The sequence below is a fragment of the Stylophora pistillata genome, chromosome 2 (assembly GCF_964205215.1).
Source record: "Stylophora pistillata chromosome 2, jaStyPist1.2, whole genome shotgun sequence".
NCBI lineage: Eukaryota > Metazoa > Cnidaria > Anthozoa > Scleractinia > Pocilloporidae > Stylophora > Stylophora pistillata.
In genome coordinates this window covers 42,145,556-42,173,534 of record NC_142520.1, presented here as the reverse complement: position 1 = coordinate 42,173,534, position 27,979 = coordinate 42,145,556, and the positions used below count along the sequence as shown (strand labels likewise).

At 39.3% G+C, this 27,979-nt stretch overlaps 1 protein-coding gene across 1 annotated transcript; it reads right to left on the bottom strand.

Moving 5' to 3' along the window:
• Window positions 1-474: 474 nt before the first annotated feature.
• Window positions 475-27,161, bottom strand: LOC111319829 (uncharacterized). Its single transcript, XM_088749510.1, has 22 exons — window positions 25,009-27,161; window positions 22,712-23,763; window positions 22,180-22,228; window positions 21,804-22,032; window positions 20,240-20,348; window positions 18,689-19,894; window positions 13,714-14,926; window positions 10,507-12,143; window positions 10,374-10,422; window positions 10,101-10,213; window positions 9,499-9,550; window positions 8,813-8,954; window positions 8,304-8,659; window positions 7,375-7,598; window positions 6,775-7,049; window positions 5,724-6,053; window positions 4,933-5,098; window positions 4,413-4,475; window positions 2,741-3,968; window positions 2,016-2,118; window positions 1,185-1,354; window positions 475-826 (listed from the first exon to the last, which is right to left on the bottom strand). Exons 1-20 carry the CDS (start codon window positions 26,657-26,659, stop codon window positions 2,084-2,086), a joined length of 10,179 nt encoding a protein of 3,392 aa, XP_088605636.1. The 5' UTR covers window positions 26,660-27,161; the 3' UTR covers window positions 475-826; window positions 1,185-1,354; window positions 2,016-2,083.
• Between the last annotated feature and the right edge of the window lie 818 nt (window positions 27,162-27,979).

Below are 27,979 nucleotides of genomic sequence, written 5' to 3'. Positions count from 1 at the left end.
CAAATTGGGCTGAGTGACCATTGACCACTACCGTGTAAGTAAGTGTGCGATCAGGCTTATATGCTTCGTCAAGATTAGAGTCAAGGGTGAAAACTTCATTACAGGTAAGACCAGGTTATCAGCCGCTTACTGTAAGTGATGACGGTCGTAGTCTTAGTGAGGTTGGACGTAGGATTAAAAAGATCAAGCACAAGTGATGATGGGATCGACCCTCCAGAGGGCGACTAATAAGGTTTCAGGTGAACGGCAAGAAACAAGCAGCCGACAAAATTGGCAATTTCCGAATTACAGTTAGCCTCTTTTTTGAAACGAGGCCTGGCGCTAGACCATTCTTGTGAAAAAAAAACGTATTATGATATAAAAAGATGAGCACCAGGTCTTCCTTCGAAAAATAGGCTAAAGGTAATTCGGAAATGGGCACGAGAAAGCATATTGCGGAAACAAAATCAATGAAACATGCAAGACACAAAAACATGATTTCATGTACTTGATTTTTCTTATTTTAAAAGTGGCATTTAAGCTAAGTTGCAGCTAACTCAGGGCCAAAACGAAGATGGGTTATGACTGAAAAGAGCTCCGAGAAATCAATACAGGTAAAACAAACTATGAATGAAGAATTTGACAGTTTAAGTGAGTTTCTAAGCTCTCTCTTCGCTATTCCAGAAGTATTTCCATTCAGAGGTCGGGGAATGTCAGCCAAAGCAACAAACAGCACCGTAAAGCCTCGGCGAATCTTGAACCAAAGACGTTTTTTTTTTTTGATAAAAATTTGAGCTGAGTTGTTTATTGTTACGCCAAAGGTCGGCTCTGCTGCCATGGTAAGGTTCTATAGCGAAAATAAGACAACGAAAAGCTATTAAGTGCAATTCAAACAACCTAGGTTGACACATTAAGTCTAACCTACCTCTCGGTATTATGCAATGAGAGAAGCGCTAAAAAACCTGCAATAGCTCCCAAGTCAGGCAAATTAGATGACCTGACTACATCCACAAAGGCATGTTTACAGTGCGTCCTTGACATCTTTTTTTTTCCTTTTTGATTGATGTAAGTCGTGAAATCGGAAATGCAGATGAGTAACATATCCGTGGTTTAATAAGTACTAGCTTTCAGATATGATACTTATGTAATAGACAATTATACAAAGAGAGAAAGAGAATGAGCGAGAGCCCCACGCTAAAACTCACCTATGTAAGAACTGCTCGAGGGTAAATGGTGATGCATGTGATTATGTCCTTAGCTGTTATACTCCACTGAGATAACGTCCACGTTGAATTCCAGAGGTTATTTTTGTGCGTGTTGTGGCCTTTTTTCGTCAATTTTTTTTTTCCATTTTTAAGTGCTTTACTTAATTTTGCTGCAATTAGGACAAGATGAAATTCCTGTTAGTCAATGGACCATCATCTAAGGCAGATTTCTGTCAAGGACTGTGAGAGAAATTGCATTACGGGCAGAGCTGGCAGCTGGCCAACACTTCAAGTCGCCAACTTTTCGTTCCAACAAAATATTTTGTTCGGTAAACGCTTTGACTCTCAAAAGAAACCAAAGAAGAATTGTGAATCAAATTCTCAATTACCTTGTCGTCAAAATTCATTTCATAATCATTGCCAAAAACAACCACTGTAACAAGGAAACAAGTGATTCTAATAGCAACGCTGGCACTAGATTCGTTGGTAGTTATCTCCTTTTCCTCGGAACTCCCTCTCCCCCTTCCTCTGCATGGTTGGTAGGAACAGGACCGCCCCGCCCCCCCCCCCCCCGTCATCAAAGACCTAGATTAAAATGTGCGCCACAAGCAGCCCATGGCACGAATGTCTCACTTGTTACGTCAATCGCACAGAAACGGACATCTCCTATAGGAAGATCGTGGCCTCAGTGAATGTTGCTTACGAGTGTGTACAGGTTAGAAACTCGACTTTCTCTAGAATAAAACCGTTCGATTGACTAGATTATGGGTATGAGGTATAACTCAAGCTACTTTTTCCGCAGGACACACCCAAGCAACCCATTTTTCGTACCAAGTAGATATCTGAGTGAAAGATGATGTTTCGTACGACTAACTGTGTTTCCTGGACGGCATTCATGATCAGTTCTTACGCTCCGAGACTTCTGCGGCTGCCCCTAGTGATGACAAATAAAAAGGTTCCTATTAGAAAAGGAGTCATTCGTCTTTACACAAGCCTGAAAGTGGAAAAAAAAATATGATTCCCCGACCAGGAATCCAGCCCCAGACTTTGAGATTCCGTGCCGTGATGCTCTACCACTAAGCTACTTGTACAGAAATGCCGGAATCTTATGAGTTAAGCCGTTGCTCTGTTTCCATGTGACAGGACCCCTGCGTAGTGCTAGGATCGGCAACATTTGATGAGGTAATAAACTTATTCCACAATCACATTGATACTAATTGGTTACTAGGATCAGAAAGATGACAAATTTCAAGTTTGGAATAGACTAGCTCAACGAAAAGCTCTTTCAAGCTCAGTGGTCAGTGGAGAATCAGAGCAAGGATCCCGAAGGTTTGAGGATCCATTCCTCGTTGAGATTTAAAAATTTATCCATGTACCATGCTCGTGATAAGGTAGTTACCAGTTTCCCTGTTCCAACAAAGGGCTGAAACGTTCCTGTCTTTCGCATGTTCGGTATGATTTGATATTTTTAATGAAGTAGTGGAACACATTTGATATCGCCTCGAGCGGTACAAAAGAACTTAGTATTTTCACAAAGAAAAACAGAATATTCTTACCATAACTTATGCCCCACATCTTCTTCACGAGAGTTTCACACTGCTTTCCCCAGCTATACTTCTTTTCATAAGCAGATCGTAACTGCTGAATCTCTTCAAGTCGCTGTGATCTTTTCTTCTGGCGGACACCAGCAATTGCCTTTGCCCATACCTTGGGGTCCACAGATTTGACAAAAACCTTTCCGCCTGATGGCACAGTGCACAGTGCTTCTCCAAGTCCAGAACAGCCACTGACAAGAATGGGAAGACCAGCTGACAAAGCCTCCAAGGCCGTTAAGCCAAAACCTTCTGCTCTTGATGGCATAATGCAAAGATCCACCTCACAAAACACTTTATCCAATTTCTCCTTGCCTTGCACAAACTTCCGCACGGTTAGCTGAGTATCAAGAATTCCATTCTGAAGCAAAAATTCTTTAATATCCTCCTGTTTTCCGTCAGGTGCACCCACAAAAATCAGGCGATAAGAAGGGTCACTCAGTTCAGCTATTGCCTTAGCAACTATATCGTATCCTTTCAGTTTAAGGTTCTTTTGGTCAGCACGACCAAAGGTCAACACCCTAAAGTTTTTATTGTCCACTGCAGCATGTTTTATGGTCGAAAATTCACTGAAGATGCCTGGAGTAAGCTCAATTATATCTTGCTGTTTTCCACATGAGCGAAGATAAGCCGAGAAGGTCTCCCCTAGCTTCGGTCCAATTGCAACAACAGCATCTGCTAATTCACATAACTCTACTTCGGTTGTTTTCTTCTCCTCACCCTTTTGAATGGCCATGGGATAATCTTTGTGCATTCCTAGATCCTCAGGTGAAGTATGCACTACCTGAATCCACTTGCAACCGTGCGATTCTGTGATGAATTGGGCTTGTTTACCAAGCTTCTGACCGTGACCCACTACTATATCAATTGCCAGGTCTTTCGGTGGAGAGATCAGCCAGTCAAGGGAGTTGTAACCCGGACGACTCTGTACTTCCCTGATGGTAACATTGTGACCTTGTGCGGTTCTTTTCTCTTCTTCAGAGCAGCTTGATGGAGGAACAAGGAAAGTGACTTCCATTTGCTTGTGACCTCCCAATTGAATGGCGAGGTGTCTGTTAATTGTGGACAATCCTCCCATTGATGAATTCCACTCACTTGCCAAAAGAGAAACCTTCAATATTGAGTCGGACCCTCTTGGATTAACTCGAGTTCCTCGTTCGTTTTGAAACCTGCCAGTTATATTTGAAGACGCCTGCAGGAAGGGAACCATATCTTTAGATAAAAAAGTATCATACCGGACTTTAAAATGAGAATTAAAGAAAGATAGATGTAGACATACTGAGAGATAGACAAATGCAAATGTATACTGAAAGAAGATGCCTCAGTTGTAATGCTTTCTTTGCCTCAGCTTTGCAATGCAATCTCAGAAGGTGTCGTGTCAGCAATTCTGATATGACTCCATACCTGAGCGACTACCGACTTAGCAAAAAACAAAAAAAAGACAACCATGCCCCAGATTCGGCACGTACTCAAAGATTTAATTAATTAGGGTGCTACTTGGCAATTTCAGTTTGCGTAGTGTATCTACATGATTTATTTGCGGTCAATCAAACCGAATGTCAATAACAAAGCAGCTTTCATGTAGCTAGGCTTAAAATATGTGGATACATGGGAAATTACTGCTACACCAACTTACAATCGTTTCTGGTTTCCTGGGTGAAGTTGTCCGTGGAAAGGACTGAGAGGATGCAAATGGGTCCTTTAACAAAATAACAACAATCCTCATTAATCTCCGTTTACAACTAAAGGAAAAAAATTGAAACGTTAGAATTCGGGCACCATGCCCGTGCCCGAGTACAAGTTCGTGACCTTGTACTCGGGCAATGAACTGGGCACTGATATATGGGGTACCCAGTGCCGAACACAGCACCATTTTGTGCCGGTGCCCTTGCACCAATGTTCGAGAACCAAGTGTCAACGCAGCCGTTGATAACGTCAAATCAGTACCAAAGTAATTAAGTATAGATGACCCTTGTCATCGAGAAGAGAATGTGTGAGGAAAATAAATTAACTTCTTACAAATAATTTTCTGATCATGTTTGCCGCTAATTAAGTAAACTGACGATTGTGTCAGACAAGTATAGTTTGCATTTAGTGTCATACCTTTTGAATGCATATTGAGAAGGATCAATGCAGCTGAAAGTTAGACGAAATACCTGCGATAGAGAGCTTTTTCTTCGAATAGTGATGGGAACTGTACATAACCGTTCAGGGTCTCCTCTTTCCTCGCCGTTAAGCCATTTCAAGAAGTCTACTGACATGTTACTTTCATCTTCAATAGTGACGTACACGTAATCTTGGTCTTCTTCATCTTCATAAAACCTGACACAAGAAAGAAAAGAATACATCTCTATTAGTGTAACAGCGATCCAACCGGGATTCTTGAGACAAAAATTAACCTGGAAATCTGTCAGCTTTGCGAGTTTCTATGGGAATTTTTGCCCAGTTTTTGAATCTCTCTGTGGTGCATTTTCTACGACAACACATTACTTCGCCCTATGACCATATGTCTATTCAGGTAAGTTTTTGCTTCTGGCAGAATGACACTAAAAGCTCTTTGGTGGGGTGTCGACCCGACGAACCAGTGGCAAAGTTGCCATAATTAACTCCCAATTTTAGTTTGCATATTTTGCTGACTTTTCTACAATTAAATTTTTCTACCTGTATCCCATACATAACCTCTACCTTCTAGATGCCTTTCAACAGATAATCTTAGTTCATTTGGTGGTAATACTCCATAACGATTTTGTTTAAAACGAGCTTCAACGATTAAGGGAGTCAATTAAAATGCTGACTTGTTGTGGGTGATCAGGATCATGGCTTTCCATCTGACCTTCTCTACGTGGGACCCTATCTAGTTCAGCCAGACGAACATGCCAAATAAAATATACGTGAAATGAATTAGCATCAAGCGATAGTAATTATGATAAAGGTAACAAACACTTACTTTAAGGAGAGGTCTTCAGCATGTTTTTCTTCACGCACCTTCAGTCCTTTTGAAAGAGAAACAAACGTCTCGTCCTCGTTAAATAGAGGTTTCTTCGAGTTTCCATCTCCTTGAAAAATCACATCGTAATCTAACTTCGCAATACCCTTATACACTTTAACCTTCAAACGTAGTGGAAAACAAAACAGTTTCAGCAAGTATCTTTCGGGTAGAACATCGCGACACATGCAAGCTAAAAACCCAGCTCGTTGTTTCATGGATCTCCTGTCCAGAACAGAGACATCACTAGCGTTAACACCAGCAGGATTATCCACTCTCAACGGCCAAAATCTGAGAGAAAACGACAAGGTATCATTGCAAAAATAATCGAAAAACATCCACTTTGGTTTTCATTAAAAGGGAAGTCCCTGTGCAGGTTGTTAGTTTCTCAAACTACCAATGGGCCTGGAAGGTATCCGTTTGTAACAAGATTGTTACCTTGAGAAGAGTGTGACGTGCGTAAACAGAATGCTGTGGTCATTTCCATTGTCATTGCAATCGCCAACGTTATTGTATGTGTTACTGTCTTTGATAATATCATTATTATTGTAAATGCATCTCAACGTCAGCGTGATAGTTATTTTCGCTGTCACTGTCACTGTTAATGTAGCAGTCACTGTTGCCGCCCAGATTAAACCCTTCTTATCCTCGTCATCCTAGACCTCGTCCTCGTCCTAGTCCTAGTCATAGTCGTCGTCGTTACCGTCATGACGATGGTGACGACGATGACGATGTAATCACTCTCGTCCTCGTCTGGGACGATGATATTCAACAGAATAAGAGAGACAGTACATGTTGGGCGCGGTCGTCGTCACGACGATGACGATGACGATACTATCGTTCTCCTCCTCTTCTGGGACAATGAGATTCAACAGAATAACAGAACCAGTGCATGTTGGGCGCAGTCGTCGAATAGTGCAAGTTGTCATTCACTTTTTCACAGGCGTGAATTAAGAAAAAAGTGTGAGTCCCAAACAAGTTCAAGTCTATACCAACAAATGCCTTTACTTACCGGCAGAAAGTTTTCACTTTGAATGTCACTGTTCCATCTGTAAGAGCAACTGACATCTCCAACTGATCTGTAATATCTGCCCATTCCTGCTGAAAGTGAAATATCCTCCACTGACCTGAACGCAGGTCCAACAAATCTTTATCACCATTAAAAAGTGCGAAAGGAAGCTTGATTTTTGCTGGCTCCAAGAGCGTCATTTCATGTGAACACGAAATGTGAAGAATCGGACCCAGTAGGATTCCTGTTCTACCATCAGTGTTTGGCGCCTCTTGTACCTGTGATCCAGATGGAAAAGTCAAACATTTATGAAACCACGTTCCAGTATTTAGATTCTTCCAATGCGAAGTAAGTGAAAACCACCTTCAATATTTGGGAAACCGAACAATAATTATCCTTTGATGATCTGCACCAAAACACCAAATTCAAAAGAATGAAAGATCATGATACAAGAGATTGATGGAAAGGATTGTCACTGGTTAATTTGGAAAACTTATCTGAGGCTACATGAAAATGTTTCAATTTACCTAACCATGAAATACTTTCTTAGAACTTGTAGACAGTTTCCTGAGAAACTAGTAACCTTACACTAAGCATAGTTACCTTTAGAGTTAAAGAGAAGTCTGCATTGTCAGGAACAGAATTCCATGGAACGGAAATACAGACATTTCGATAGTCTGGCACTGTGCAAATAAACTCGGGGCTCAAATTCTTTGTCTTTAGGAAGACAAAAGACTTCAGGCGCCAAACGGCCGCAAAGGAAGTAAAGCAGATTCCAGGGCAAATAGCTTCAACGTATGGGCAGTCCATAACAGCTGGATTCATTTCTACAAGAAAGAATGTGAAAACTTGCGTTTGAACATCTAGTTGAATCTACGGCATAAAGGACACCAAGGGGATTAAACCAGATTAAACAAAAAGCCCTTTTCAGAGTACCAGCAGGAAAAGTCACTTACACCTTTTTGTAAGAGCGACAGGGGGATTGCATCTGCTCTCTACAAAAAATTTAAATCTGTAACTTTGCAGTACTAGTCTGGTATGAATTTTTGTTCTTCCAAGCTTTCAATCAAGAAATAAATTGGCTTTTGATAACTGCCCACCTGGACTGCAAGTCTGCAAGTCTCAATTTGTGATTTAGAGGAAATAAATCTGTCTGCAATAAAAACAAGTTTTCTTGTACATAAATCCAGTCTTTCAAAACCTCATATTTTTCTTAAACAAACATATGCCCTTATAGTAAGTACTTTATCATAATGTACTCAGGCTAAACTAAAGCCCATTTCGAATTTGCTGGCTTTGACAAAAAAAAATATAGAGCCTAGGACTGTTTCCATGGAAATGCTTGTATGGCATGAAAATACCGACCAAATAAGAACCAATCAGAACACTCACATTCACTTCAGGACTACCTTTCCATATAATAATCATCATTATTGCACCAAGGAATTGAAAAATTTCCTGTAGAGTTATATCTACAGCTGTAGACTAATAATGCCCGTAGATATGATTTAAAGTGACTTGAGTTCAAATACCTGCAGTATTCCACATGATTTCTGATTCCAAATCATCCCACTCATTGTTTTCTGGGTCAACCAGCTTCTTAATAACCACCTCATATCCCTTGAAATCAGAGGCACTGTGCAACAAACCAACAGTTATGCTTTCTGTAGCATCATCTATAGACTCTAGAGTTGGTGGGCCATCATGAGATAGTTCAATCACATTGCTCACTAAGAGCTCATTACTGCCTATGGGAGGAGAGAGGGACTTAGGACTCCACAAGGAACAAGAGATCCACAAGGGTTCTTCCACAAATCTTGGGGGAAAGGTGACAAATGCACCAGCCTCTGGCAGGTTCCATGTGTCTCCCTTGTCTGTTATCTCATCTCTAAGGAGCAAATAGACATTTAGAGCATTAGCATTTAGTATTCTTTGTTCCCAACCCTTAGACTTTCTCGACTCACTCCTTTGAAAGGTCTGTGAGAGCCCAGCAAGACAAGAAAAATCCCACAGAAAAATCATTGACAGAAAAATTAATTACCTCCTAACCACAGTCCTTTTGCTATCTCTAGGGTTTGGCTTTGCATCTTCTTTATCTGATGACTCCACTTCAAGTTCTTCCTCCTGCTCTGCATTGTCTCCATTTTTTGATTTGGCATCAGGCACTTTTTCTCCCTCAGAGGCTAAAAAATATTCATTTTCATGGAAAAAAAAGACATTTCAAAAGTTACATTTCTAAAACTGCCTTCTACAAATACTAATGAAGCTAAGCTTGACATCAATAACATGCTTGCTTTCATCAGCTAGCTCAGTTCGTTTTTGCGGTTAATCCTTTATCCTTTCTTTCCACAATTCCAAGTAGGTAAATGCAACCGTGTATTTCACATGCAGATTGAAAACAGCTGTTGCTAGGAAGGCACAGTATTACAGGGAGTTTTTGAAGGCCTTTCATATCTTTGAAAACATTTTAAAAAAATGCAAGATTGACTTTTAAACTTTAACATCCATGTCAGCTTGGGTCTGTTGAACTCCATCCAAGCATCTGAGTGGCTCATCCGTTAGGAGCTTATCCTGGTGTCCTTGGCATGAAGGGACTCGGAGTATCATTAGTTGTCCTCCCCCACCTCCCTGCATTTCATCGGGCTTTCCTAACAATTTGGCAGTACCCATTTATCATCAACTTTAAAGAATTCAAGTTTAAGAAATTCAAATCCAATACAATTGTACCTCTTGGTCTATACATTGCTTCCCTTTGTTTCTCCCTTTTATCGGTCAACACCTAAAGAAACGAAACAAAACAGTTGAAGAGATAAACTTAGTAACCATCTGAATTTTAACTAAATATTTAAGATGATTACAGGTCGCTCTGTTTCCCTCCCTAAGACATAAATACATATATATCTTATTAACCAAGCGTGAGGGCCTTACTGGGAGAATATTGGCCTGAGGTCTTGACAGTATGGACCGAGCGCAGTGAGGTCCATACAAAAAAGACCGAGGGCTGATATTCTTCTGGTACGGTCTCGAGCAAGCTTGGTTAATAAGAGATTTACTATACAACTGAAGTTCAAAGGGACACATGTGCGGTATCATTCAGGACCATTTGGGACAGAGCCCGGTCCAATACTGAGAGAATATTGAGCGGCGATAGAGCATTTTGATTGGTTGATTTTAGTTATTGGCCCTCTGACTGCGCGAGTTATGTAATAAAAAAGGTTAATCCTAGCTAGGATATGCTTTTCACTTCTTCCTATTGCCTTTGCCAATAAGCCAACAATCTCTCTTGGTATTCTTCATGACTGTTCTGTCTCCTTGTAAAGTTCTTCTACCTTAGTCTCTTCAGAGCCAATCTCGATCTCTTGCTCAGAGTCTATCTCAATTTCCTCGTCTTCCTCTTCACTATCCTTCTCCTCTTCCTTTGGTTTGGGAGTAGTCTGTGTGGCTATAGACAAAAAAAAAAGAGGAAAAGAGGAAAAGATGCCATAATTACAACTCTGTGCATTGTAACAAGAAGTAGAGATCATTGGAAACCACGAACCACTGTAGGATTATCTTTTGTGTCTTTGAGTTTAAGAAATTCAAATTCTCTACAATGTTAGTACCTCTTGGTCTTAATACAGCTCCCAGGTGTTTCCCAGTTCCAATAAGTGCCTAAAGAAACAAAATACAACAGTTGAAGAGATAAACTATCTGGTTTAATGTTTACTTTCATTCATAAACAAGGTGTGACCCTACCTGTAATGCATTTTTGTAAAGTTTCTCACTCGTGTCATCTCTGATGGACGATGCCAACTCCTTGAGTTTACGGAGAAGCTTTTTCATTTCAGGGTCCTTCATCTCAGCATGCTTCATCTCCCATATTTCTTCATAAAAGCTCAATGCCTCTTGTCCATATCTTCTGTACATGTTTACTTCCTTAAGTTCTTGGCATAGATTAAGAACTCCATCGATTATTGTCTCCCTTTCAACTGCAATCTTCTTCGTCTTTTCCTTGCTTTTCCCTTCTTCCCATTGCCTTTGCCAGCAAGTCAACAATCTCTGTCGGAATTCTAAGATCGATCCTTTTTGTCTTGTCTCCTTGTAGAGTTTTTCAACCTTTCCCTTCAATGATGCTTTGTCCAGCCCGTCCTTTTTGTTACCAAGGAAACCAGCTTTCAACAGACTCATTTCGTACAAAGCCAACTTGTCCTTTTTGTATTTCACAAGCTTGTCGCGGTCATGAAGCTGAGAGTAGAGCTTCACTAACTCGTCCAAGAGATTATCTCGTTCCTTCAGCATGACACAGAGAGCATCACTATCAGATTCCAATTCAAACTCCTCTTGAAACTCTTTCTCGCTGGCATTGTTCATCTCCTCATAGAACCAAAGCTGTTGCCTTCTTGCTTCATCTTTGTCTTTCTTGTCATCTGCAAAGTCCTTTAAGGCATCAATGATGTCTTTGTTAAACTTATTGAAAGAGAACTGTGGAGAATCTCTCTGTTCTTCCCAGAAATGTTGACAAAACTCAAAGACCTCTTTTCTAAATGATTTCTTCAGTCTTCTAGTGATTGTATAATCATACATGTCTTCCACACCTTTGATAACCATTCGCCACACCTCACTCTGGTTTCCTACACCCAGTGTCTTTTCCATCTCCCATGCTTCAAGAAACCGATGCAAAGCTTCTCTTCGATGTCCAAGATTGGCCTGAAGGACCCCTCGTTGAAAAATGCTACGCACAGTCTGTGGGTGATTTCCAAGAAGCTTCTTCCTTATGCTGTAAGCCCTCTCGGAAGGTTCAATTGCATCTTTATATTTCTCTAGAAACATGAGTGCATTAGCAAGGTTTCTGCAAAAGAGTGCCTCCTCCTCGTAACCTAAAAGTTTAAGTTCCTTCAGCAGATCTAGTGCATCTTTGTAACATTGAACTGCCTTTTCATAATCTTTGAGGCCTTCATATGCAGTTCCAATCTGATTCTTGTACATTGGCATGTCAAAGTGATTCTCAGAGCCAGCTAATTTCTCTTGCATCTTAAAGGCTTTTTCATAGAACTCAAGAGCTTTGCTGGGCTGATCCAAAGCATAAAAGGTATTTCCAATAGCATTGTAGCACCTTGCAATATCAGTATGCTCCTTCAGAAGTGGTTCAGAGAAAGTTAAGGACAACTCCAGAGTTGCCAGTGCTTTCTTGTGGTCTCTGTTTCTCCAAAGTATTTCGCCTTCTGTCTGCAAATAAAACCCCTTAGCAAGCATAAAAGATTCACTAGTTTGATCTTCAACTTTCTCCAATGAATTCAGAGCTTCCCTCAACGTTTCAAATCCTCTCTCAGTTCCATCAACATCTGCAACTTGCTTGGCTTCCCAGGACTTCAACTGCGCTCTGCCAAGGGAACCTATATAAAGATGGAGAATCAAAAGTAATGAACACATCGTAATCACAGCTGACATGAACTGTACTCAGTGTCTGAAAATAACAAAACATAAATTATTACATGTGATATTACTTAAAATTCTTAGTGCGCAGGATGCCCAAGACTGGTTTTAAATTAGACCATTTGTCTGTTGTTGAGCTCAAGCTGATATATTCATTAAGGTGCCTGTCATAGCATTGATCTGCAGATATTATAAATAGGCATATCTTATTAGACATTTTGTTGTGTGGTATTGCTGAGTATTTTTACGAGTTATATCGTATTTTGACGAGCCTGTGGGGCAAGTCAAAATACAAGTAATGAATAAAAATACTCAGGAATACAGTACACCAAATCATCTAGTTAGTTATTTTTTGTCCAACATGCCAAACTGTCATTTCAGTGCGGGCAAATTTCATGGATATTTATTTATGGGGAGTGCGAGGCAGAACAGAACTGGCCCAACGTCATGTCACTGTTTCTATTTTCTTCAATAAATGGCGAAATTTCATTGTTGTTTAACTGCTTTTCTTTGTTCCATTTATCTCATAAACTAGGATCAATATTCGCCAGCTATACCGACTCTTTGTCATCAGAAAAATAATTTAAAATATCCACCGTTTTTGTTTTGTGACTTTAATCCAAATTGTTGCTTGCATGATACAAGAAAACCTGTCTTAAACCAGTTCTCTGGAGTACAAATACCACAAGATATTTATACTCATCCTGAGCTTTAATTTTATACTCTATGGAGTGTAGTTGGATAATAAACTGTATTATGTTTCAGTTTTTAGGCACTGCAGCAAAAAAATTGGGCCCATTGTACCTGCTCAAGAGTGCCTGTTTTGATGCCTAGCAAACAAGTTGGGGGAGCCCCCAACTTTTGGACAATGTTGACAATGAAGTTCTTAAAAGTGGCAGAATTAGGTAGTCAAAACAAAAAGGATATAAACAACTCTTGAGGGTTCACTGTACTAGTTATACAAAAAAAGTTGGCTTGCATTCTTTCCCGTCTCTCAATAAATAAGTGATGCCTGTTGCATATTACAGTGAAATCTCTTTGCTATATCTAATAAATGCCTTGTTGACCAATGTTGTTCAGTCAAGATGGCTCATTCTTTATAAATTGCAATTTTATGGACTTCAACTTTATCTTGGTCTACATCCAGCCACTTTGACCCCATGCTTGGTCTATAATGCATATTTATGGTTCAAGCAAGCAAGCTAGGTTAGTATTATAGTTTATTATAATAGCACTTGCACCAAACTTCTTTATTTTGAACTAGATGCATGTCTTTCCAAACAAAAATACACCACTTATAACAATTTCCATTTTCATAGAAATGGTCCATATGGTAAAATTTTTACCATGAAAGAACCGATTAGAATGCTCAGATTTACCTAGTAAGCACTACTCAGTCCTAAAGTAAGCCTCAAAATTCTGATTGCTTCTTGCATGGTTGGGATTTTTCAATGTCTCCCCAGACAAAAGTAAAACGTTATATAAAAATGAAAAATGTGATACGAAACAAAACATTTTAGCACCCCTCACCTCCTTTTCCATCATCTTCACACATCTCAGCCCAAGCATGAAACACCATGATATATTGGTTATCATTCAGCATTGCAATGAAAAGGGATGCAATCAAAGCGTTCTCACGGAATTCACCTGGAACACTGAAATATTCTGGTTGTAAGGAGATATCAACAGTGAACTCATAGTTTCCTCTGTCTGTCTCAAACAAATGGAATGCTCTGACATACTCTGGCTCTATGAGTTTGGCAATTTTCTCCATCCTGGACATAAAGAGTTCATAAAAGCGTCCTTTTGCTTCCAGGTAAGGAGCAACAAAATCCTCATGATTCTTGATACTTTCAGCATACTTCCGTAGAATAGGGTGAATGTCATATTTCCTTTCTTTAGCTTCCTCGTCAACAACAGAAATTATTTGTCTTGCTGCAAGACCCTCTAGCTGAACTATGGCCTCTGTTGGGTCAATACCAAGAACTTTGGCAGCTGTTGATACAGAGAAAGGCCCATGGAACAAGGAAATCACTACTGCAGATAGCTTTAGTCTTTCTGTGGAAAGTGTATTAAACATTAAACTGACTGCATACATTTGACTGACATTCACACCTTCTTCTTCAAAACCAGCAGGCTTTTCTCTGGCATCCTCCGCCACTTTCATTTTCTTTACAGCATGGACAATTTCCTCAATGAGTTCTTCTGGAGATTTTCGTTCCTGTCGCAAAATAGCTCCCAGTCCTTTCAGAAACAGAGGAAATCCTTTTGTGAAGCTGATTAAGTTATCTTTCTGCTGGGGTTTAACATCAATCGTTCCCTCGGGAAAAAGAAGTTTCTCTGAAGATGTCCTTGTATCCTTCGATTCCAGCTTTTTGTTAATTTCCTTGGTTTCTTCGCCCCGTCCTTGTAACTCCTTTTCTCGATCAGCTTTGACCGGACGGGATGCCTTAAAACTATCTATATCTTTCTTTATAAGTTCCTCTTCATTAGATTTCCGGGCAACGAAGTCTTCGATTAGTTTGAGTCTGTTGTCAGATACATAGCCATGCTTCTCAAGAAGTTGAAAACATTTCATCAGATCATGACTATCCAGCGATTCAAATTTCCCTCCATAGTTCTTTATCAAAGATTTAATAACGCTTTCTGATTCTACAGGACTAAATTTAAGAGAGATGTTTTTAAAAAGTTGTTGTAAACCTGGCGCAGTTTCAATATCAACTCCCGCCATTTTGATCACATTTCAGTTAGAATACCGCAGACCGCTCTTCATGTAACACGTGCGCGAAAGATAGGTCACACGATCTCATCACGCATACCCAGAAGTAATTTCAACCATTCAGGCTGGAAGTTTTTTGACTTCTGAACATTTAATTATTCACCCATTCATTCATTTATGCAACATGTTCTATTTCCATTTTCTGCTTCTCTCTTCTGCAATAATAATTAGGCCATCATTTATCCATGAAAGAGCTCAAGATCAGGGGAATAAAGTGACCAAAACTCCTCCTCGTCTGTTTTCCTACGGCTTGGTAGAAAGTTTCAGTTTGTTCTGGCGTATTCATCCCTATCTGAATATCAAACTAACGCTTTTTTTGCTCTTCTAAGTTCCCAGCTTGAAAGATGTGTATCTGTATCACACGTTTTGTTGCGTAGTATCGCTGAGTATTTCTACGAGTTGTGCCGTATTTTGACGAGCCAAATAACGAGTAAAGATACTCAGCGATACGACACACCAAAACGTCTAATAAGTTATTTATTATCCAACATGCCAACAGAAGTATGCGAAGAGGAACTGAATTGGCGCTTTGTCGTGCTGCTGTTTCTATTTTCTTCTATAAAGGATGAAATTTTATTGTCGCCTAACTGTGTTTCTTTGTTTGATTTATCTAATAACTTTGGATCAATATTCGCCAGCTAATCCGACTCTTTGTCATCAGAAAAATTATTAAACTGTCCGCCATTGTTTTTTAGTAAATTCAATCCAATTCGTCGCTTGCACGATGCGAGAAAACCGGTTCTCAGGAGTACAAATACGAAGTGATACTTGTACTTGTCTTAACGTTATTTGCACTCTGAAAAAAACCTCAAAAATTCACTTTGTGATGTTTATCGTCGTGAACTTGAGAGCTGATTTTGCCGCAAGTGACCATGGGATTGTCCTATTCTCACTAGGGTCGTGAACTGGACTCGACGAGTGCAGTCTACGATCACGCTCTTCTGTGTGTTTGCCTAATCAAGAACGCAGTGAAAGTTGATAACCTCTCTACAGATTACGCCAGCTTTGAGCTGCAGGTAGCAAGCAATACGTGAGGTTGTCCTTTACTCGGCCAGCAGAAATGACGGGGAAATCGATGTGCAAGCGAACCAGCGAAAGATGGAGTCGCAAGTGAGCGCTAATTGGTTTAGAGACAGAAAATCGAACATGCGCTATTTGAAGGTTAACTATTAAAAACAAAAATTACTAGGGAAACTACCGTGAAAGAGACACACAAGACGCAGAAACATGACGTTTCTGTATTTGAAGTTTCGTCTGAAATGAAAATCAGGTAATGTACTCAGGGTTCCTCCTCTTTTTTTTCAGAACAAATTTCTAGGACTTTTCGAGGACTTTTTCAGGACGCAAATTAATTTTTCCAGAACTCCAAATTTCACCTTAAACCCTTTCATTCCCAGGATTTCAGAATCAATTTTCCTTGCGGTCTACTTAACAATTATTCCACGAGCGCGCGTTGGATATGTGATGATAGATAGCCAACGAGGCGCGTGGCGCCGAGTTGGCTATCTATCATCTCATATCCAACAAGCGCGAGTGGAATAATTGTTTTATTAAAAACATTAAATTCAATATTAAATTTTACAAAATTTGTTTAGCTCCCTTTTAATTTTAAAGCTGACGCGTATGCTCAGCATATTTGAAGATTATGGTATATTGGCTCCTACACCATAACGGCTAAGCCAATTAAAAGTCTTGAATTGTATTATCCGATGATCCAGTTTTTAATAACTATATTTATTAAAACATTGATTCTGAAAACTTTATTGCTTCATTTAAGCAGATTTCTAGGACTTTCCAGGACTTGTAGTCTTTTCTCTAGAAAATGTCAAAATAAAATTCCAGGACTTTCCAGATTTTCCAGGACCCTTACGAACCCTGTGCACTGCTAAATTAAGTCCAAAGATCTGAGGGATCAAAATGCATGCTAGAAAGGGCCCATTTAGAAGCAAATATATCTGAAAAAGTTAATGAACTTGACGAACAATTTACTTGTCAAAATGTAAGAAGCGAAGTGCTTGTGCCATGGCGATGGGTTATCAAACCTAGGGAAGGCGTTAAGAAGCAACATGACCTCAAGATAGCCAACAATTGGGTTCAGTGGAAAAACAAAATAGCCATACAAATGCATGTAAACATATTGTTATATTTCATGGGGGAAAATTGAATCAACTTCTCTAACTTAAGCATATACTGCATAAGGGGAATGTTCCGGTTATCCCAGTTAGAGGGGACTTCACTCTTTTTTCATCGCAAAGAAAGTTACTGCCCTGGTGAAAACAAGCGCGCGCGGAAAAATAGTCTTTGCATTTGCTCACGTCAGCAGCGTACACCCATGGGCAAATGGGGGACGCTAAATTGACCAATCAGAGCGCGCGCTTAACTTTGGTTATGTTATAAAGAAAGTTACTGCCCTGGTTATGACAAAGAAAGAAAGAGTAGGGAAGGGGTGAGTGGTTTTCAAATCATTGCTGCATAATTTGTTGGGAGATCTAAGACAAATCTGGGAAGAAAATACAAACAAGCCTAAAATAGTTTAGGTGTTCTGTTTTAGGTGTCCTTTGCGAGTATTGCAAGACATATAGTTTTTTATCCTGCCATTTTTTCTTCAGTTTTTTTACTGTCTCGCTTCAGGTACAAAGTTCTCCTATCATGGTTGGGCTCTAGGATGAAAATCAAAATAATCGTGAACACGTATCACTTGAAACAAAAAATTATTGAAAGTATATGGTGCGTCTATCTGTAATACATTATGAAGGATCTTCGGATTTACGCCTAATATTATACATGAAAATGCTACGCGTTTCTGACTGGCTGAAAACGAGCACAAAGTTGACACGAGTGTATGTTTGTGACACGAATTGCAAACAGCGTGCGCGCACTGTCCAAAATTTCGTCCGTGTTGACTTTCTATAATGCTTTTTTTCTGGTGCAATTTCGTGCAAATAAGCACTTGTATATTTTTTTGTCTTTGAAAAATTACCGGTACTTATTAACATCACATTGCTCTCAAAATCATGCTATTACATAATATAAATCCTGCGTACAAGAACTCCATTTTTCCCCATCAGGTTGTACAGGTTCTTATAAATTTGACACATTAGAACACACAAGAAAGTTTGCGTTCTTGAATAGGTTCCCCGCCCTTTTTTTACCCCATGTTACAGAATGACTAAAGAGACACCCACCCTCTTCCGCTTATGGTTCGCTTGGATACCAATCGCTCTTATACTTGTCCAAGACTGAGCCATTGTTACTGAATATAAAAAGACAAGTGCGTTTGGTGCAATCTAGTCTCAATGCCTTCACGCAAATTTCTACGTTCTAGTTTCATGAATTGTGCATCAGAATCAGTGGCGCGGCTACAGCAGTACAAGTGCATTTCCCGCCGGCTATCCGAAGCCTCACTGCATCTGTGGAAGAGCAAGGAGGATCCTTTTATATACAATCCTTATTTTTTTATCAGTGAAGCAGGATTCAGGGAGAAACTGTTGTCTTGAGAGGGTGTACATAGGCTCATTCCAGAATATTTGAAGATCGGCTTCCACTACCAAATTGGCTAATAACCTAATAAAACAACCTCATGTTTTCTTTTCTTCTAACTATGGGATTCTTTTGCGCATTCAACCAGATTTCAAAACGGATTTTTCAACAACACTCAATTCGCTTTTCAATAAATTAAATTGAAAAAATATAGGAAGGGCACTCACTTTCTATCTTTTAGTTTACACCCTGAACCATTTTCCTCATCTTGTCCACAAGAGTTTCACACTGCTCCTTCCAGCTGTATTTCTTTCCATAAGCTTCACGTAGTTCCTCCACCTTCTGCACGGATTCTCCATACTCTTTCCGAACAGTCGCGATTGCAGTTGCCCATTCCTCAGGCTCCTCGGAGCCAACAATGCACGACTTTCCATTCGGTAAGTCTCTTATGGCTTGAGCAAAGCCTAAATTGTTTCCTACAAGAACAGGAAGACCTGCAGAGAGTGCCTCAAGGGCAACAAGACCGAAACCCTCAGTCCGCGACGGCATGATTACCAGATTAACTTCGCAAAGCAACCTCCTCATTTCTTCTCTACTTTCTACAAATTCTTTAACGAAAATCTGATTTTCTACAATGCCAAACTCGAGGAGCTTTTCTTTCATCTCCTGTTGTTTTCCCTTTGAAGCACCCACAAACATCAGTTGATAAGATGGTTCTTTAAGCTTGCTGCACGCAAAAGCTTTAGCAGCAATGTCGTAACCTTTCACCTTGAAGTCTTCTAGATCACTACGGCCACATAACAACACTTTGAAGTCGGAACCCTCTTTGGGAACATGATTCAAATCTTTAAAATCCTTGAAAAGACCAGGAGTGAGGTTGAAGATATTCAAATCAGTCACAGATTCAAGGTATTTAGAGAAAACATCATAAAGTTTGGGTCCAACAGTCACGACTAGATGAGCCATTTCACAAAGTTCAACTTCATTGCTATGTTTTTCCTTTCCCTTACAAACAGCCTGACCATCGCTTTTGTACTTGCTCAACTCTTTAGGATCAGTATGCACCGTTTGAATCCACTTGCAGTTGTGGGGTGGTTCTATGAAAATTTGTCCTTGACGACCCAGTTTCTGACCGTGACCAATTACAACATCAGGTTTCAGGTGTGGAGGTAGAAAGCTCAACCAGAGATGAGGATCATCGTAGGCTACGCGTCTTTTCGCTTCAACCACGTTGATCCGGTCCCTCTCAGCCTCCTCTTTATGCTCCTGGGAACAAGAACCTTCAGGAAGGAAGACAGAAACCCGAACCCTCCCTGACATTGCCAAGTTTTTTGCTAGTGTCCTGTTTAACGTGGACAAACCACCTCCACGGGAGGTCCACTCGTCACATAGAAGAACAACTTCCAACTTCCTCTCTTGGCATGCTGTAGAAGGGCTGACTTCCGAAGAAAACTGCAAAAGAATCACCAAATATTTATAATGACAACAATCACAAGTTGATGTTGCTCACGAGTTCTTGGGTACTACAGGGTGGAAGGAAATGTGATTCAGACATGAAACTAAGATAGGGGATCATGGATCATTGCCAAGAGGTGATTTACATTTAAGTAACTAGGCGGCGATTAACTTCGAGGAGGAAGACCCGTGTCGATTTCTTAATATCACCAAAATACTTTCAAGAATGGGAAAGAATTGCTGTTAACTGTGACTTGTGGTTTGTGGTCTGTAGGTGTGAAAAAACCTCAATCTTCATTAATGGATGGGAACTGCACAGTAAAGAAGCTTTAATATTTCTACCTTTCCCACATGATGCTGTGGCTGTTCTTCTTTGCTGTCCTGCAAAAACTTATCAGATACAAATGCTGACTCTTTAAAAGTACACTGGGTGTGGATTGGTACAGTGAGTCTGTAAATTAAAAAAAAAAAGTTAAGTCAGTGCTTTACTTCCATTTCATTGCAAAGAGGAATAGTCTTGTGTTTTAAATTTCACATGCTAAGACATGTCCTTTACAATTCTAAGGAGATGTAGTACATAAGTAAAACAAACTATTCTACATGTGCATTCAAGTCTTTGAATTATTTGGAAGCAAAGTCATGACATAAGTTGTGGCAATTTGTGCTTAATATGCATCATGTAAGCACATTCCAAGACTCTGTAGTCATTATACAAGACAGCATGTTTTGACCTTTTAAAAAGCAGATTGATTTCAAATAAGGTATTTCATTTAAGCTCAATGAGAAAATTACAGTGCTTGGTCCTGTGAGTAGCTAGGGCTATTCGAGGTGGGCACAAGAGAGGAAAATTAAAAAAAAGAAAAGAATTCTATAGAAAATGAATGTTTATAATTATGTATAATTATAATATATAGACAAGCAATCCTAAAAGAAATCTAGTTTGCCGTATGGCTTATAGACAGAATGAAACAGGAGGGCAGACTGTAGTATATACTGGAAGTACACACATTTAATTTTTTGAAAATTTTACTCTAATATCAGCAATTCTTATAAAATCATCCTATTTTTTCAGAATTTCAAGGAGTTTTTCCTTTATTACACTTTTAAATTGATTTTTTTTAGTGTTTTGATAGGAAGTGGAATACTGTTCCAGATCAAGGTGCCAGAAATAGAAAGGCTCTCTTCATATTTTCAGTTCTAACTTGTTCAACATAATAATTTTCATTGGTAACAGATCTAGTCTGGTAACTGTGGACAGAAGCCAGCTTCGTGAACATATTCTTAATGTTATCAGGAACGAGATTATTGTGGATATCGTACATTAAAAGGCTCATTTGCTCAAAGCACAAGAATGATATCGGCAACTGTTTAGTTAGTAACAATAACAGAACTGCATGAGCTCTTGGGTCAGCAAAGAACATTAGCCTAAGGGCTCTCTTCTAAAGAACTAGTAGTTTATGAAGATGCGCTTCAGCAGTGTGACCCCAGGCATGAATGCCATAGCTGATATAGGGTAAGATTAAAGAGGGGTATAAAGTGAAAAGTACATGACGGGGAACAAAATGCCTGAGCTTGGCAATAATTCCGATTGTTTTACTGATTTTCTGACAAGTGTAATCTACATGAATTTTCCATAAAAGATTCAAATCAATGAGTACACCAAGATATCTAATGTAGTCTTTCATTTGTAACAGTTGACTGGTGTTTGAATTGCTATTTACCATTTTAATATCAGGATAAAAAGTATCAAACAAAAACTTAATCCAAAACTGAAAAGAAAAAAAAGCCAAACTGAATGCAAACAGTGCTTAATGTTCATACACTCAGCCCTGTTTTCCTATCAAAAAAGACAAACCTAAAAGAGTTCCACAATCTAAAAATCGATTTCAGACTGATTGAAAATTACCTGGAACTTCCAGCTTCAGTTTGAGCAACCTTAGCTGTCTCCTCCCAAGATACATCTGTGTTCTCGTCTCTTGCCCAAAGGTCTTCTCCAGAGCTGGCTGCCAACTCCTCGTCACATCTGGCCTCAGTCTCCACCACAGTCCTAATTGCTTTCTTTTGGGCAGATTCTTCCTTTTTTTTTTTAACCACATCCTTCACACCCTCCTCCCATTCAAGATAAGATTGTTCAGCTACATATACATACCATAAATAAATAAAAAGTTAATAGAGATTACAGGAAAAAGCACTATAAAGTAAAATGTCACTGAAAAGCTCTCTAGCAGAGTTGTTTCGTATTAATTTCATTTTAAGACATAAACTGTCTAGGTAATTTTTACCTTTAGATCGCAAGGTTGCCTCTAGAAACTGATCCGTCTCAAGCAGAGCCTAAATAAGCAAAACAGTAATCAAATGAGGATCAAGCTTCCATGACAGTAACTTCAATGGACATCCATTTTACATTAATACAGCAGTTGACTTTCACATAACATCTGATGTGTTCCAAAGGGTTGGAAAGGTACAGAATCAGGCCTCAAAGTGAGGTTGAAAAAAGCTTTGTAAAATACCTGAACAATCAATGCTTGTAACAATATCATACTGGAGAGGATGCCTCAAATTCAACACATGCTTGTCTTTGTTTCAAATAAGTTCTATATTTATAACCACCTCTAAAAGCTGAGATTATGTGATTTTTCTGATGAACTTGTTCTTGGAGAAGCATAATTTGTAGTGTCAACCCAGAATAAAACTGTAAATATAAACACTTGCAAAGCAGGAAATAATTTTTTTGCGATGGAAAATAACCAAGTCAAAAAAGTTTGGCACTAAGGTATTTCAGAGAAACACAATACTTTAATTTAAGCCTCCTACCTGTAGTGCATCCTCATATTCTTTGCACCTCCCTTTGAAGAACCAAAGCTCCTCCTGCAATATTGTATTTTTGTCTTTCTTATCACCAGCAAGGTCTTTCAAGGCTTCAATGATGTCTCTGTTATATTCATTGAAAGAGAATTGTGGAGAAGCTTTCTGTTCTTCCCAGAAATGTTGACAATACTTGAAGGCCTCTTTTCTAAATGATTTCTTCAGTCTTCTAGTGATTGTATAATCATACATGTCTTCCACACCCTTGATAATCTTTCGCCACACCTCACTGTGGTTTCCTACACCCAGTGTCTTTTCCATCTCCCACGCTTCAAGAAACCGACGCAAAGCTTCTCTTCGATGTCCAAGATTGGCCTGAAGGACCCCTCGTTGAAAAATGCTACGCACAGTCTGTGGGTGATTTCCAAGAAGCTTCTTCCTTATGCTGTAAGCCCTCTCTGAAGGTTCAATTGCATCTTTATATTTCTCTAGAAGCATGAGTGCATTAGCAAGGTTTCTGCAAAAGATTGCCTCGTCCTCGTAACCTAAAAGTTTAAGTTCCCCCAGCAGATTTAGTGCATCTTTGTAACATTGAACTGCCTTTTTATAATCTTTAAGGCCTTCATATGCAGTTCCAATCTGATTCTTGTACATTGGTATGTCAAAGTGGTTCTCAGAGCCAGCTAATTTCTCTTGCATCTTATAGGCTTTTTCATAGAACTCCAGTGCTTTCCTGGGCTTATCCAAAGCATAAAAGGTGTTTCCAATTGCATTGTAGCACCTTGCAAGATCAGTATGCTCCTTTAGAAGCGGTTGAGAGAAAGTTAAGGATAATGTCAGACTTCCTAGTGCTTTCGCATAGTCTCTATTCATCCAAAGGATTTCACCTTTAACACACAAGTAAAACCCTCTGGTGAGCTTAAAAGAATCACTAGATTCATCTTCAACTTTCTCTAATGAACAAAAGGCTGCCTTCAATACTTCAGAAGCTTTGTCTGTTCCATCAATCTCAGCAACTCGCCTGGCTTCCCAGGACTTGAACTGTGCTCGTGTGAGACAACCTAGGTAGACAAACATTTTATAACTGGTAATGAGTAGGGATTCAAAATATACTAAAAGACAAGCTCCATCTACTGAAAAAAAATTACCATTATTAATGGTAGACTAAATAAGATATAATAATTATAAAAGGACAAAGTAAAACATCCCATTGGTAGGTAAATTTATAACAACACCATTTTGGACTGCATTACATCTTTCATAGGTAATACCAAAAAGAGAATAAACTGCACTGGGCAACTTAGAGTGTGAAATGCCACAGCTGAGGATAAACAATAAAAGCACACAATGGAATTCCAAATCAGAAAAAAATCAATATTCTTTTTTCTATAATTATATGTCAACAAACTTTTAATTAAAAGAACATTTTTGCAATTGCAATAAATAATTTAATCAGCCAGAAGAGGTTTTCATCAATATAAAAAAAATATATAAATTTATAATGTCCATGCATACATAAATTTGAAACCATTAACCCTCATTAACTTCCAGAAATAATTAACATATGACTTGTCCCTATACTATCCATACAAATATCCATCAATGGGCAATAAATGTAAATATATTCAAACTTATCGGGTAGAAGTTATCATCTTGATCTAATGCCAGATTCTCCTTAATAATTTACAAGTAAATGTGTAGCAGCTAGAGGGGAGAATTAACAATCAGATCTTGCGAGTTAAAGGCTTTATTACATCCGTTTTGAAATCACTGGTGGTCCCTGTAATCTGATTGGCTCTAATTGGTGCCATTTATTCACGAATCACACCATTTTTTGCTCTAAATCGCATCATTTTACACTTGACTGAGTTTTTGACACATGACGTCAAAGTCTTTCTGTTTTGCATACAAAATAAGATGTAAAAGTGTTTCTGGCTCTGCTTTTTAATTAAAAACCAGCTCAGTACTGCATCAATAAAATATTTGAATTGACCAAGTCCTGTATTTGGGTGATTTCAAAATGGATGTAATAACGTGGTAATTGAACCTCGTGTCGTGCAATTTTGGTCTGAAATCATACTTGTGATTTCAAATTGAACGAGCGCACAGCGAGAGTTCCATTTGGAAATCACGCAGATGATTTCAGCCCAAATTGCACCCCACTCAGTTCAATTACCATTATTAATCAGGGCCTGTTCTCCCTTTATAATTTCTATGACCACCCTTGGATATTACTGGAACTGGCCATTAAACAAAGGTTTGACGAACTTGTGGAAAATCATAAAAAACTGAGAAGTAATGCTCACCTGTTCCTCCATCATCTTCACACTTCTCTGCCCATGAATGAAACACCTTGATCAGTTGTTGCTCATCATTTATTGTTGCAATGAGCAATGAACTAATCAAGGCATTCTCATGGTATTCACCTGGAACACTGAAATATTCTGATTGCAAGGAGATCTCAATAGTTGACTCAAAGTTTCCTCTGTCTGTCTCAAATAAATGGATTGCTCTGACATACTCTGGCTCTATGAGTTTGGCAATTTTCTCCATCCTGGACATAAAGAGTTCATAATAGCGTCCTTTTGCTTCCAGGTAAGGAGCAACAAAATCTTCTTGATTCTTGATACTGTCAGCATACTTCCGTAGGAGAGGGTGAATGTCATATTTCCTTTCTTTAGCTTCCTCATCGACAACAGAAATTATTTGACTGGCTACGAGACCCTCTAGCTGAACTATGGCCTCTGTTGGGTCAATACCAAGAACTTTGGCAGCTGTTGACACAGAGAAAGGCCCATGGAACAAGGAAATCACTACTGCAGATAGCTTTAGTCTTTCTGTGGAAAGTGTATTGAACATTAAACTGACTGCATACATTTGACTGACATTCACACCTTCTTCTTCAAAACCAGCAGGCTTTTCTCTGGCATCCTCCGCCACTTTCATTTTCTTTACAGCATGGACAATTTCCTCAATGAGTTCTTCTGGAGATTTTCGTTCCTGTCGCAAAATAGCTCCCAGTCCTTTCAGAAACAGAGGAAATCCTTTTGTGAAGCTGATTAAGTTATCTTTCTGCTGGGGTTTAACATCAATCGTTCCCTCGGGAAAAAGAAGTTTCTCTGAAGATGTCCTTTCTAGGGAACACACTTCGAAATCCTCCACCTTTTTGGGCGCTCTTAGCTCGGTCCTAGAGGTGAGTAGCAGCTTTAAAGGAGATCGTTTTCCTTTGCTTTCTGAGAGCTTTGCTAAAAATTCTATGAAAGCCGTTTTCAAGTTTTTCCCTTCTTTACTTTTTCCTGCAGTAAAGTGGTCTACATTATCCAGCATAAACAGAACAGCATGTTTCTTCCCTTCCAACTCTTCAACCTTCTCCAGAATTTTAGTAACGACATGATTTTGATCAGCATGACCAACTGGCACTGCTAGTTCGAGAGAATGTAGCATGTTGTAATAGATCGCTCTCATGTCCTTTGCTTCTCTTAAATCAAAAATACGACATATTCCACGCCACTGTGAGCAAACTTCAGTGGCAAGCTTTGTCTTTCCAACACCTGACGACCCAAACAAGTTTAGTGCTCCGGTATCCTTCGATTCCAGTTTTTTGTTAATTTCCTTGGTTTCTTCGCTCCGTCCTTGTAACTCCTTTTCTCGATCAGCTTTGACCGGACGGGATGCCTTAAAACTATCTATATCTTTCTTTATAAGTTCCTCTTCATTAGATTTCCGGGCAACGAAGTCTTCGATTAGTTTGAGTCTGTTGTCAGATACATAGCCATGCTTCTCAAGAAGTTGAAAACATTTCATCAGATCTTGACTATCCAGCGATTCAAATTTCCCTCCATAGTTCTTTATCAAAGATTTAATAACGCTTTCTGATTCTACAGGACTAAATTTAAGAGAGATGTTTTTAAAAAGTTGTTGTACACCTGGCGCAGTTTCAATATCAACTCCCGCCATATTGATCACATTTCAGTTAGAATACCGCAGACCGCTCTTCATGTAACACGTGCGCGAAAGATAAGTCACGCGATCTCATCACGCATACCCAGAAGTAATTTCAACCATTCAGGCTGGAAGTTTTTTGACTTCTGAACATTTAATTATTCACCCATTCATTCATTTATCCAACATGTTCTATTTCCATTTTCTGCTTCTCTCTTCTGCAATAATAATTAGGCCATCATTTATCCATGAAAGAGCTCAAGATCAGGGGAATAAAGTGACCAAAACTCCTCCTCGTCTGTTTTCCTCCGGCTTGGTAGAAAGTTTCAGTTTGTTCTGGCGTATTCATCCCTATCTGAATATCAAACTAACGCTTTTTTTGCTCTTCTAAGTTCCCAGCTTGAAAGATGTGTATCTGTATCACACGTTTTGTTGCGTAGTATCGCTGAGTATTTCTACGAGTTGTGCCGTATTTTGACGAGCCAAATAACGAGTAAAGATACTCAGCGATACGACACACCAAAACGTCTATTAAGTTATTTATTATCCAACATGCCAACAGAAGTATGCGAAGAGGAACTGAACTGGCGCTTTGTCGTGCTGCTGTTTCTATTTTCTTCTATAAAGGATGAAATTTTATTGTCGCCTAACTGTGTTTCTTTGTTTGATTTATCTAATAACATTGGATCAATATTCGCCAGCTAATCCGACTCTTTGTCATCAGAAAAATTATTAAACTGTCCGCCATTGTTTTTTGGTAAATTCAATCCAATTCGTCGCTTGCACGATGCGAGAAAACCGGTTCTCAGGAGTACAAATACCAAGTGATATTTGTACTCGACTTAACGTTATTTGCACTCTGAAAATAACCTAAAAAATTCACTTTGTGAATCGTCGTGAACTTGAGAGCTGATTTTGCCGCAAGTGACCATGGGATTGTCCTATTCTCACTAGGGTCGTGAACTGGACTCGACGCGTGCAGTCTGCGATCACCCTCTTCTGTGTGTTTGCCTAATCAAGAACGCAGTGAAAGTTGATAACCTCTCTACAGATTACGCCAGCTTTGAGCTGCAGGTAGCAAGCAATACGTGAGGTTGTCCTTTACTCGGCCAGCAGAAATGACGGGGAAATCGATGTGCAAGCGAACCAGCGAAAGATGGAGTCGCAAGTGAGCGCTAATTGGTTTAGAGACAGAAAATCGAACATGCGCTATTTGAAGGTAAACTATTAAAAACAAAAATTACCAAGGAAACTACCGTGACAGAGACACACAAGACGCAGAAACATGATTTTTCTGTATTTGAAGTTTCGTCTGAAATGAAAATCAGGTAATGT